At 40.5% G+C, this 13685-nt stretch overlaps 1 protein-coding gene across 1 annotated transcript in view; it reads right to left on the reverse strand.

The window, feature by feature from the left end:
* Nucleotides 1-13409, reverse strand: part of BTC (betacellulin) — a 50939-nt gene extending 37530 nt beyond the window's left edge. The window contains exon 1 of the mRNA XM_080916029.1: nucleotides 13293-13409. Coding sequence (XP_080772155.1) covers nucleotides 13293-13356 — 64 coding nt within the window. The 5' untranslated portion in view covers nucleotides 13357-13409. The remainder of the gene's footprint in view (nucleotides 1-13292) is intronic.
* Nucleotides 13410-13685: the final 276 nt, after the last annotated feature.

A 13685-nucleotide genomic window follows, 5' to 3' on the forward strand; every position in this document is an offset into this window, starting at 1 on the left:
TTAATAACATTGGTTTCCCGTTTAAATCAATGCAAGAAGGAAGTTTGTAAGTATCAGAGGACTTTTCCCATAGTGTAGTCATTGCTAAGAAGAGAAATAGAATCTGGACTGTGTGAGCTGAGCAGTTCCCAGATCCAGCAAGGAGCCATATCTAACATGCAGCTGGAAGTAACGACAGGGTGAAGTTGCTATTTAACATTGGGCTTGTGCTTGACTAAGATAAAGATTGTGAAGTGGGTGAAATTTAGTATTTGAGCTCTCCTGTCAAAAACGAAGTGAACTTCTTTTCTACCTTTTCAGTTGCTATCTTTCAGTCTTTATAAACTATGTCCTTGAAACTAATTCCCCAAGTACAAGTATCATTTAGTTTGCCTCAGAGCAAACCCATAAGAAGAGAAATTAGGTCAGAACTTTTCCTAGAATTTGACTGAGACAGGATAATGAAGCTATAATCCCAAGGCCATGAAAATGGTGGAGAAGGAAAGAGAGAAGGGAGGAACTAAAATGTTTGTCTTCATTGTATCACAGTGAATGAATGAAGGAGTCCCCAGATGGCATGTTTACCTACTCCTAGGCCCTCTCAGTGGTTCAGTTACTGGATCAGAATGAATCAAATATGCTTCAGAAAAACTGAAGGAAGGAGATAGCAAATGCATTGCTGGTTCCCACCAACAAAATTCCTTCTGCTAGATGCTAATGTCCTCAGGTGGGTGGGAAGCTGACCAAGAGGCAAGGAAACAGAGGAAGAGCTCTTCGGCTGGCCCACTGCAAACCTGGGTAGCAGGACCCCTCTTAGGGGACAGTGAGAAAGTGTTCCAAGGTAAAGTGGGGTTTCTGAGTTCTTTCAAGTGATTTTACTTGGAAACTTCCTGTTCTATCAAGCTAAAAGATGGGCTTCTGGAGTCCCAGGGCCTGAGGGGAAAGCCTGGAGGAGAAATAAGCAACAGGGACATCGAAAATATGTCATCTTCATTCAATATCAGTAAAGTAAAAGACAAACTTGGCTTCCTCAAATGTGAAACTCTCTCAGTTAAAGAGAGGGTTGTCTTTAAAAAAAAAAAAAAAAGGCTAAGAATAATAGACAATAATGTTTTTAACACAAAAGATTTCTCCAAAGTGTTGCTTTTTAAGCACAGCAGGGAAGTAATTAAAAAATCTGTCACATGTAAAATACATATAACACATAACTCATATACTGAAAAACTGTTGACACTCAATAATGCCTTTGCTCAACCTCATTTCTGGTTCACCCTTCCTGTTACTGAATGTGGGCTGGGAGAATAACTTGAAAGGAAGTCTCTCACAATCTTGATCTAGTTTCTTGAATGACCAGTTATGAAAACTTGGTTTATTTGGATTTCCATTCCTTTATAATTGTCATGAGACCAGATATTCAGGCGTCCTATCACTTTAAATAAAAATCCCTGAGCACTGACTTACTGTATCAGTTCAGAGAGAGGAGGGGAAGGAATCAAGAGAAGAGGGCAATTTGTTTTTAAGACAGATTATCCAAGCTCAGAGGAAGAAGGAACTGTGAAGTTGGCTTCTGGGTCCAGCAATAGCTTAACTTCTGACTTGTCATAAAATAAGCTCCCCTAGTGGCATGGATATTCTGGGATAGACAACTACTTTTTGCTTGGATTTAAGTCCTGCTCCATGGGATAGAAACCATACTTGACACTGACAATAAGACCAAGAACCTGGCACTAGATAGATAACTGGAAAGGGGGAAACTTGTGACAATTACTCTAGTAAATAAATGTGGCAGAAACAGATGACTCCAGATGGCATATGACTATAACCATAGACAGTGGTGCATCGTTCAGACAAGGCATGAGTTGGGGGAGGAGAAAACATAACCAAAGCACATCATATTAAATTCTCAAGGAATAAATAAATAGTCTTAAATATGAGGTTGAATAAGCCAATTAATTCCACTTAGCATTCATCTGCCATTATCTTTATCAGTAAAATATTTGTAAGGACTAAATATCAAAAGAAAGAAATGCACATTGTATTCGGAGACTATTTCAAGTGCAAAGGATATAGAAAATCAGTCATACTGGGATCCTATGGAGACGCAATGTGTCCAGCTAAAGAGATGTTAAGCAAAACCTTCATTAAGCAGTCACTGATATGAGTCAGAGGCAGTGATATAGAAATGAACTTTGTGTGTGCAAGAGACAAGGTAACGCTGGCTGGCTGGAGAAAAAAATAATTAAAAGATAATGTCTCATGAACCAAGGGCCCTCTTGATGTGTGTGCTGTGACTGAAATGATCCAATTGATTTTCTTGTGTGACTTAGGAAATTAAGGCTCATTAGGAGATGGTCACACCACATATTTCATAGTCCTATGCCTGCGAGGTTGATTAGTCTAGAAAAACACTCAATGACATAATCAGAATTACTACTGTTGGATAGCAATCAATAAGAAAGAACAAGAGGGCATCATTTGATTGGCTTTTGTTTTTAAAAAAAGCAAGTGAGCCTTACAATTATGTGTACAAACTCATCTCAAAACACAAAGTGACTCTTCTGGTTGACTATCATTACAGACTGTCTCTTACATATCTAAACACAAGTGAAGGTTTTTCTCCCAGTTTTCTACTGCAAAGTGATAATGTTTTTTTAAAAAAAGAGAAGCCTTTGACATAACAGCCCTTGAAATTTCCATAAGTTTATTTTAGCAGATACAGCCATGGCTTCTCTTGCCTTAACACTAAAGTCCAGCTAACATCTATTATTCAACTATCCAGTCTGCAGAGACTCTGAGGTAGAAACATCCTCAGGCATAAGATTGCTGCTGTGTTCCAAGATGAGGCCCATGAGGAGAAAAAGTTACTGAACCCAGGTTTGGGTGGAAAAGAAATCAAATCATTTTCCGTTTCACTGTGGGGCTGTCAATGTCTGTCCACATATAAATGAGTATAACACGTAGGTGATGTGAGCCCAGCATAGCGCTAGAAATTTTCATAACCAGTAGAGTAATTCATTTATATCTCTAGTCCAATTTTCTCAACTGGAGCCTATTTTTAAAGGGAAGATTTTATATTAGAATTTTGTGGTTATGGAAAACTTTCACGGCATCAAGCATCAATCCTCATTCTAAGCTGCCTCAGATCCATCCTGGTCACATTGCGATGGCACATGCTTCAGAACTACTCAAGTGGCTTCACTGTTGCTGTTCATGTCTTTCTGGGTCAAGGTTTGTAGCCTCCTCTGCCCAGTTAGAGGCCTGTCTTTCCTTGGTGTTCGTTACCTCGTTAAGCCACTGACATTGGGTTAATCCTGTAGATTGTCCTTCAATTTTTGGTTAGTCTGCTGTTTTTACATAGCTTAGCTGAAGTGATCATTATTGGAGATAATATCACATTGTTGGTTAATTCTTCACATTATAATCTACTACAGAATATATGGCATCTAAATGATGGGTTGGTCATTTAACCTCGATTATTTGGCTAAGGTGGTCACATCAGACTTCTACACTATACAACCACTATATTCCCCTTTCACACTTTGTTACATGGTAGGGATTTAGCAGGGGTTTTACGTACACAATGCAGTGGTGTCAGGCTCACTCTGTGGTGGCTCTCTAGGATATCCATACTGAATAACGGAGTCCTAACACACTTAAAGTAACACATCTTCATTTCTCAACCGCCTTCCCTGAAAAACACCAGCCTACTCTCTGATACACACACACACACACACACACACACACACACACACACACACAAACACATATACACACAACACACATCCACACACATGCCACAAACACAAACACCACTATCTTGTTTTGTTTTGTTTTGAGACTGGGTCTTACCAGTAGTTATAGTCAACCTTGTATTCAAAGTCATCCCCCTCTCTCTGCTTCTGGGTTGAAGGGCCATCATTCTTGGCCCTGATTTTGACTTTACATAACTCAGGAAAACACAGCAATCCCATTAATGAACATGTGTGGAGTACATACAAATACACTGAAATTAAGAATTCTGTGAGTTATCTGTTCCCTCATGATCACTATAGTCCTTAGGACTAGCCAAAACATGGATACAATGTCAATTCTAGCAACATGTAAATGAGTAAAGACAATATGATGTACACATGAAATAGGATGTTATGCATCCTTGAAAAAAAAAAAAAAACCCTTTCCATTAGTGATGCTATTCAAAAACAAGTCATTAAATCAGGTGTTGACTGAACGGCATCAAGGAATTAAGTTCCATCTCCGAATTACTCTATAATGAAACACTGTTATTCAACTAGAAATCCTTCTTAATATGTAGTCTCCTAGGGTCATGTTAAAGAAGACCCTAATAGGTCTTGGATGAAGCAAATGGTGTGTACTTTTCACAGTCTCTGGGGAAATGCCTGAGGTTGAATCCCAAAGTTCTCACTTCAGGTTGGCACCAGCTCAGACGGCACCCCTGCAGCAAAACTGCCCTCTTCCAAATATGGTACCATACACCCTCTTTGTCTCCGACTGTCACATTTGGAGTTAGCTGTAGTCCTTGTTTCTCATCCCATAGGTATCTAAGTCCTGTTAGTAGAGCTGATGAATTCCTACACTGAGATATTTACACTCTTCCTTCTCTCAGCTAAGCTTTTGATCTGCAGAGTTTTCCCTTGCCTCTGACTCATTTCTCATTGTTCTTCTGCACACTAAGATCACTCTTAAAGCACTGTGTTTATCAGCTTACTACTCTACTGAGAATCCAACATGGTACCTTTATCCATTATTAGTACATCTCTGAGAAGGCCAACAGATCTCAGAAAGAAAAAAAAAAAATAGATGTCCCCTGGTCTTATAAAGCCTCCACACAATAAGTTGAACTTTGAAGAAAAAGAAACATTTCGTTTTTGATTTTTTTTTCCCTCGGGAGCATGAATTAATTCTTTTAAACATGTCCTTACATCTTAATCATTAAAAATGTTAATCCTATTAATTGTTAAAATATAATCTCTCTTTCAAAAGATGCTATTGTTACTACAAAATGAACCTGTGAATAACCTTCAAATAGTGAATAATCTCCAAGTTTATGAAACCTAAAAGCAAGTGATTAGGGACCAAAGAAGTTGGACATCATGGTGTATAATTGTAACCTCAACATTCAGAAGTCTAAGGTAGGAATATTTTGAGTTTTAGGACAGCCTTAGTTCTATAATGAGACCCTGTCTAAAAATATAAAACAAGGAACCATGGGTCAGACTACTGGTCTAGACATTTGATTAAGTTAAAGCAGCCCATCACTGACCAGTAATGAGCAAGACAAAAGGGAGAGTGGATTTTTCCTCAGTATTTAAACAAATTCACCACATTCAAAAAAAACACAAAATATTTTAAAGTTTCACTTGTTGCTAAAAGCATGACTTTATATGAACTACAAAATCACTTGGTTCCAGTTATTAAGGACCCCAAAGAGGAAGCTGTATCAAGGATTTGGTGTCCTGATTAAAGGCCTTATTTTAGAAAGTCCCTCCTTCTGTAGGCAATTATTTCCCTCAATACACCATGACGATAACTTTGTGTTCTAGGCATCTGAGCATTCTCCTTCTTTTGGTGCACTCATTTAAAAAATAGCATGTATTCATCTGCCCACCTACAAGCCATACAATGTCTACCACTGTCAGAACAACTATCTAGTTTGTAATCCATGAGTGGATTCTCTATTGTTCAGTGCTTAGATTTCCCTGCTTTGGAAAATCTCATAAAGTCTAATATTTAACCTGTATTATACTCATTCATTTTTGATGAACATTTAACACATGTTGTGAACTCATTTTAGAAGATAATTGTTTATAATTAAATTATTCTTTTTAGTTCATTGATGCCACATAGTCATAGACATGCTTTAAAGTAACATCAGGCGCCCTTTAAAACAGGAGAATTGTAAAATAAAATAAATTTAGATCTTTCTCATTATTATATGTTTTATAAATAACAATAGTGCTCTGTTTGAGAACCAAGCATTGTGCCATATGCAAGAACCCTACATTGGGATAAAATGCTATGATTCTAGTGGTGGTCATTAACACTAATGTTTATGAATAAATCAAATTCTGCCAGCTCATCTCACTCAGAGAACAATTTCTAATGCTATCTTGGCAGAACTATGTCTAGGAGGGAAAAATCACTATTTCTTGATTAGCAGATCTAAAGACATAAATGCAAAGAGTTATGGGAGAAAGTACAAGTTTCCTGAAGTTTGGTAATCATTTCTCTGTTTGTGTGGGGGGGAAGAAAGAGAGAGATGAAGATTGTATGTGGGTTTGTGTACATCATAGTGTAAAGCTTACCTTAAACACTTTGCTGCCTACTGTGAGTAGTCTAGGAAGACACCCTGGACTAACTCACACTCATTTGCTCACAAGTGTTCTTGGAATCCTTCCTACACAGAAGCCGTGTTCTGTGCACTCAGGTGTGCACTCTAACAAGACCTCTGCTGTGGTTGAGGACAAGGATTCTTGCCTTTTTTTCTTCCAGAGGTGAACTGTGGCACTTTCCTCTCTCCTCTGCTCATGGTACAGAATCTATCGCTTCATTCAGCTCAACAAATACAATGATTCTATTTCTAGTTTTTAAACTAAACCGATAAAGTACTTTGAACGTTATCAACATAATCACAAAGCTGAGAATGGCCCAACTGTTCAAGACATGTGTTCTCCAAATTCCACACTGTGTCTGTAAGTGATGATGATGAATATTATTTTGAGTATGTCAGAAAATGAGATGTGAGAAAGTTAAGTAATTATCTATGTTGTAAGTCATTCATAGAATAACTTAATGTTATGATTGGCTATCTAAAGAATTTAAATTTTTTTCCTGAAAATTTATGAAATATTATCTTTTCCATTTTTCTGATACGCAGAAATAAATTTTGACATTCCATCACCGCCAATTCTTCCAAACTGTCAGTACTATTCCTTTTAAATTGAAGCAATTATCTCTGTAATTCAGATAAATGAGACAATCTCATTGTGATGAGATGACTTTAAACATCAAATCACCTTATAAATTTATTCATGTACTGCAGAATGACTATGCCTGCTGTCAATGTCACATAGCCATGTGACACTCTTAATTACATGAAATCAGAATCACAATTGATAGGTTAAGAATCTGTGATGGAGTGTTTCATATTCAGAGGGTAGATATACACTTCACCCTTTCTGCAAATTTATGTTGCACATTTTTCTTACAAAGTCAAAGTCAAAAGTTCTTCAGGAGGAAATTTTTCTTTCTGTCATCTCTTTCATAATTTCCAGGATCACAAACATGAGAAACTAAGGTTGGAAAAAAAAAGGTGTTTTTTCACCAGTCAGTACATCCTGATCATAATAAGGAATCTGGACTCAAAATTGCAACAAAAATTACTAAGAAAGCAGGAGTCACAAGGTCTTTTTATCTGATTTACTATTATCTAGTATAATAAATTATGTGTATCTAAGTTTTACTGTTTGGACCCACTGTAGGTGTTTTACAGAGATAAAAATCATTCATGCCATAGCTGTTGTTTATTCCTATCAGGTTTTATAAGAGAGGGTACTAAGGCTGGGGAGATTTGAGCTACTGAGTTAGCAATTCCCAGCATTGATCTGGCTAAGTTGGCTCCTTAGCTCCCATATTAATCCAGATCAGAGTGGACCTTGTCACATATTCTCAGTGACAGGCACATGGATCTACTCTAGATATATCATATAAAACAATGCCATCCTTCAACTGGCTACAGGAGCATGTGGTTGCCATGTGGCTGAAAATAGACCCAAGAAGGTGTAGGAATCATCCCATATAGTCGAGTTTATTTAAGTGTGGGATCAGACTAGAATGTCTGGAGTCACAGATCAACGTAAACACCTGCTTCAAGTTAACTCTACCAACCAGGAAAGCCCAGGCCAGGTTCATGGGCAGGCATGTTGCGTGTGTGGGTTGAAGAGCCAGAACCTTCCAAATACTCAAGGTAGCCAAAGTTAGCAGAGAGGCCCAGGGAGGCACCATCCCTGAAGGTGAGGAGAAAGCTAAGAGGAACTCAATGTTTAAAAAAAAAACTAAGCCAAGAATGTGAGATCCCAGTGAGAGTTTCCCACTTTAATGCAGCGTGACATCTCTGGCTTTTAGGACCCTGTCTGTCCCATTCAACAGTGAATGCCTTTTCTAGGGCTTGGGAACTCATCTCACACTTTAAAATTCACATACAGTAATGTCAGAAACAATGACTCCTTACATGATCACTGTATATATATATATTTCTCATATAGCTCCTGTACTAGGTGAATATGTTTTATAGATAAAATAAATTATCAGTGTTATAGACCAGCGCCTGTCCTGGGTTACATTACTGGTCACTTTTGTGCTAAAGAGATAAAAGATATAGAGATTATTTTATAAAAATCCCCCAAAATATGAAAAGTAGCAATGTTGAGTTCTGTACTAAGGGCCAAGCAGAGACCTAAATACCAGCAGCACCCTGTGGCCATCAGAAGCCTAGAGGGCAGGCTAATAAGAAGATATTCAGGAAGTAGTCGACTCCAAGTCTTCCAAAGACCCTTCATTCAGCTCTGTTGAAGATCCTTTGGCCTTTCTTCTAGCTGATCTGTCCGGGATCCCCTTGTGCTCAGAACAATCTTGAACCATGCAGCTCACTCCAAAGGGAAAAGAAGGGTTTGTGTGCCCTAGCTTACTACTAGGGAATTGGTAGCTCTACCATAGCATCATGTGTGATTTAGAACAGATGAAGAATTCTCCAGTACTAACAAGGCCAGGAAGAGCAGCTTCCAAAGCAAACCTATTTCAGTGTCCACAGAGGCTGGCTACCAAAGCTGTATTTTATTGTGTCTCTTCTTTTGAATAACACACAGAAATCAACAAATATAACAACTTTATTACTCTCTACTGGTGAGAAGTATTGTTCCAATCAAACAAGAGATAAATCACCTGGCATTCAAAGAGCATTTTTTGACTGACTTAATTAAGTCCACTGTCCTTCCCTACCCCACATAATCATTTAGTTTTCTTTCCTTGGTGTTAGATATTAAACCCAGGTCCTCAAGCGTGCTAGTCACTGAGGTATATTCCCAATATCCAAATACTTCTTTTGAAGAGTTTTTTTTTGACCAATACAATCTGCCTTATAAAACATGTACAGTATGTTTGAATTTGCAACGAAAGAAATGATCTCACTTTTTTGCAAAATAAAAGTCTCTTTTACATTTGTAGTACCTTTAGTGATGGCCCATGTATGAAAGGAAACAGAACAAAACATGTCCTTCAGCATCTCTGACCTGTGGGCCACTGTTTTGCAACATGAGATCAAAAGATTTACTCTTTTTGGCAGGGGCACGCTCACTGACAGCCTTGTGCACGAACCCATTCATTTCCCTAATTATTCTGAATACTTGCTTTATGTCAGGCATCTGTATTCCAGCCTCCATGAACAAATAATGGCAAATCATAAACTCAGCATTTTTAAAAGATACAAAGGTTCTACGAGTAACCCATTTCTTTATATAATCCATGCCACAATTTCAAAGAAGAAAACTAAGAACACTGTTGTGTCTCCCAAACTCGCTCTGTACTTCATGTCAATAATCCACAGATCAGTAAAGAACAATTTACATATCATTCAAAAATGTAAAGAATGAACTCAAGTATTTTATGGTCAGTTGACCTGAACAACTGATAATCAAAGTAGGTGATTACTTAATTAATATGAATTCAGATTAAATACCCCATCTCTCTCCAACCATCTCAAAAAAAAAAAAAAAAACTATTTCTATAAAAAGACTCACCTTAGCTACTGGATTCTTTATATTTTGAAGATACAGCCATTAGCCTTAGAAAGCACACTCTTTTCAAACAGATTTGCTTTCTTCTTGGCTTGTGAGCACCAACGTTAGTAAGGACACGAGTCACCCGAACCAGGTTGAGGTCTCCATGGCTTGCCTTGACACAGCGAGCAAATGCACGCAGAGTTCAGAATAATGTCACTACAGGCTGTTCCCCACTTTTGGCAAGTGGGGACTCCTGGATTAGCTTCTCTGTCATTTAACAAATCATAGAGGAAATAGATGTGACTACATCTTATCTCCGATATTCTAAAGGGCAAGACTAATTCTGCTGGATCATTTCTGAAGCATAATAGCACGGGTGAGAAAGATAAGGTCCAACATCTCTACATGAATGGTGCCTCTCAGACCCTGGTGTTCCATCCCAGTCAGCAGCTGAATTTCATTAACAAGAAAATAAGGATGAGAAATGGAAGTCAAGATTTCCACTGACTCTTTAAAAATGGTTTGGAGTGGTTTTAGTAAAATAAAACCAAATCAATGTGTTTAAGGGATAGTCAATACATAGATACATACATGTTTACACGTATAAATTTACAATAGGTGTTAAATGTATGTTATTTTTTTAAAACTAATTGTTTTGTGGTATACCTTTTCTTTTTCATCTCCAACTCATTTTTCTTCATAAAATTCCTAAAATAAATAATAATTTCCTTAATTCACATAATTTATATATATATATGTATATATATGATAATTACCCTGAATAGATCAATCTACTAAATGCCCAGTATCTTTTGATGCATGTACATCTACAACACATATGCTATTCTTAACTGATCATGTCTTATTTCCATGTGTGTGTGCGTGTGTGTATGTGTGTGCACACGTGTGTATGTGAAGAATGCGGTGATGAAAACATAACACCTCCTCTTTGTTCAAATGAAAAAAGCCATGTCTAGAGGCCTGTAACTTACAGATATTCCAGGGACACAGAGGAGCAGGGGTGGAGCCAGGTCTCCTGTCTGCTCAGCGACAGTGGGCAGTGTTCTTCCCACTGTTTCACAGGCCACCACCTCACATCACAATTGCTCACAGGTTTTGCAAAAGTAAAAATAACATGGTTTAAATTAGGCATGGGACTGTGTGTGTGTGTGTGTGTGTGTGTGTGTGTGTGTGTGTGTGTGTGTCTATATGGTCTATGTGTGTGAGTGTGTGTGTATGTGTGTGTATGTGTGCATGTGTGTGTGTGTGTGTGAGAGAGAGAGAGAGAGAGAGAGAGAGAGAGAGAGAAAGAGAGAGAGAGAGAGACAGAAGGATGAATAGTGAATAGAAACAGTGGTGCTGACAAATCACACCCCTGGCCCTTCGAAAACATGTAGGGGATGTGGAGACAGGGAGGTTGCACATTTAGGTTTCCCTGCGTGGGTTGTAACACTGGGCTAGAGAACTGGCTTTCTTTTGACAGGTGGAGGATGTGGAATAGGGTGATTGACAGTTCCAGGGGAGCCCATCAGCCCTGAAAGATCATTTTTTCCTGTCTCTCTTCTGGCCCAGAAAGACAGCTCATGCCTAACTCGGTCTCAGACAATGGAGCCCTTTAGTCCATTGTCCCTTCCCCTCCCATGCAGCAGCCTCATGCCAGCTTTATCTCCTCTGATTCATTGTTTACACCCTCCATTCATCGCCTGTAGCTGAGTCTGTTCAACTGCTTATTGATTTCTGATCAAATATTTTAAATTTTCTTTTGCTTGTTTTTGTTTTGTTGCGGTTTTGGTTCTTCATTATCACATTTTCTTTCAAACCAATTGCTTCTTTTTTTCCAGTAGAAAATTTCTGCTGAGTCAACATCCCTCTACTGGCTTCCCCACTCTTACCCCAGCTTCCTTCTCTTCTTCCAGATTCTCCCAGACCCACGACATATCTTCTGTGCAACGTCTCTCCATTCAACACGGAGCTCTCCCTTCTCAGCTTGTCTAGTTTTCCCCTGGTGGTTTAGTGTTGCCCGTTTGGCATTCCCAACTCAACAAGAATGCAAGAACCACGTCTACGAACAGTCTTCTGTCCTGTATACGTCAACATATTGTTCACTACAGCAAGACGAAGAAGCCTTGGCTGTGGGGCTGTCGGACAAGGGGGAGGGTGTGAGTGACACCGACCAGGGTCTCAGCATTTTCTCTACTTACATCACTCCTCCTGGTCCTCATCTCTGCAGCGGGTTAAGGTGACCTGTCTCTACTGCAGGCTCAGCCAACACTTCCTCCCTAACCTGGACCGTTCCCTCATCCACCTGCCACCAGGCTGACAAGCATCTTGTCTTCCTTTCTAGCTCCAGAGACACAGACAAAAGAAAAGTTCACTTCCATCCATCTGCTTTTCCACCATGAAAGGCAATCTCATTCCTTTTCAGAGTTGCAAGCCCCCCAGGCTTGAGAAAAGGTATGTGACACACATGTGGTCTCTCTCCTCCCAGTGTCACAGTGACACACTCGAGAGGTCTCTCTCCCCAGTGTCACAGTCTTCCTAGACTCCACTAAGGCTAGAAAACACCCTTCCCTTCCAGAGCCCTCAAGGACCTCGAGGACATCTTGAGATTGCTAGACTTTCCCACCAGGCTGTCATCCTGTCCCTTACTCAGAGACAGAGGGCAGGATACCTCCTGAAGCTCCCGCTTCCCTCCTAAGCTTTGGTTTCCAGGGAGTTGTCTCTCCATTATTTCTTCCAGTGGACATCACAGCCAGGAGTTCTCAACCAACAGGTCCTAACTTTCCAAATAAAGAGATGCATTTCCTCCCCTGACTTCTTAAAGTAGAAAGCAACGGGTCCAGAGTTAGGCTGTTTGTTTATTTGGGTTTTTTGTTGTTATTGTTTTTTTTCTTTTTCATTTCTCTTTGCTTTCTCGTCCTGAATGGAAAAGTCCCAGAAAATTCTCAAAAGAGGGCTTTCCCCTAGCCACGCTCAAAAGGAAGAAAGAAAAGGGAGAAATAGAAAAGATGTGTGTGTGTGTGTGTGTGTGTGTGTGTGTGTGTGTGAGTGTGTGTGTATGTGTGTGTGTGTGTATAATGGGTCCTCCTAAGCCACTGATAGTCTCAAAAGCAGCCCTGCCTCTATCACACATTCCTGGAACACACACACACACACACACACACACACAGAGCCCACACATGCTAAGAATGCTTGCCTCTGCCTCCTGCAGGTATCCTCAGTGAAGACTCCCTTGTTCCTGTCTCTGAGATTCTCCTCCCAACGCGCCTGCTAAGCACCTCCGGGTCCCTGCCAGCACCTCCTGCTGGTTCTGCTCCTGGCACTCTGAGGTGCCACCTGAGCACAACCCAGCAGCCAGCAGCGGGATCTCTTCCGCACTGGGGCCTTGGGCACACCCAGGGAAGCCTCCAGCAGGTGCAAGCCAGAGGCGGGATCTCAACTTCACCAGCTCCATCAAGGCTCACAGGACTTGCACCCTGTCTTTCCTCCTGATCTGTAGGTCTCATAAAGAATACTTACCCAAGGTAAGGGCCAGGAGCAGCGGCAGGGAGCTGACACCACTGCCCTGGGCGGCCGGGTCCATCAACCGCGCTGTGTGGGGCAGAGAAACCCCTGGACGAGTCTCCCAGCTCCTTCTCCGTGCCCTTCCCGGGCCCTGGCACCGAGAGGGTGCTTGGAAACTAATCCCTGGGCCAGGAGGAAGCGAAACTACGCAGCAGGCAGCCTTAGCTACAGAGCAGGGAACCACCCGGGGCGGGCAGCCAACGGGCTCCAGTGTCACCGAGAACTGGGAGCCTCCTATTTATCCTGGAGCCTTCTGCACACACCCCCGGAGAGGCACACCACTCGGTGCTGGTAGCCTGCACGCTGCTCCCACCCAGCTGCCCCACACCCATTCTCACACCCAAGGAC

This window comes from Micromys minutus (assembly GCF_963924665.1).
Source record: "Micromys minutus genome assembly, chromosome: 1".
Taxonomy (NCBI): domain Eukaryota; kingdom Metazoa; phylum Chordata; class Mammalia; order Rodentia; family Muridae; genus Micromys; species Micromys minutus.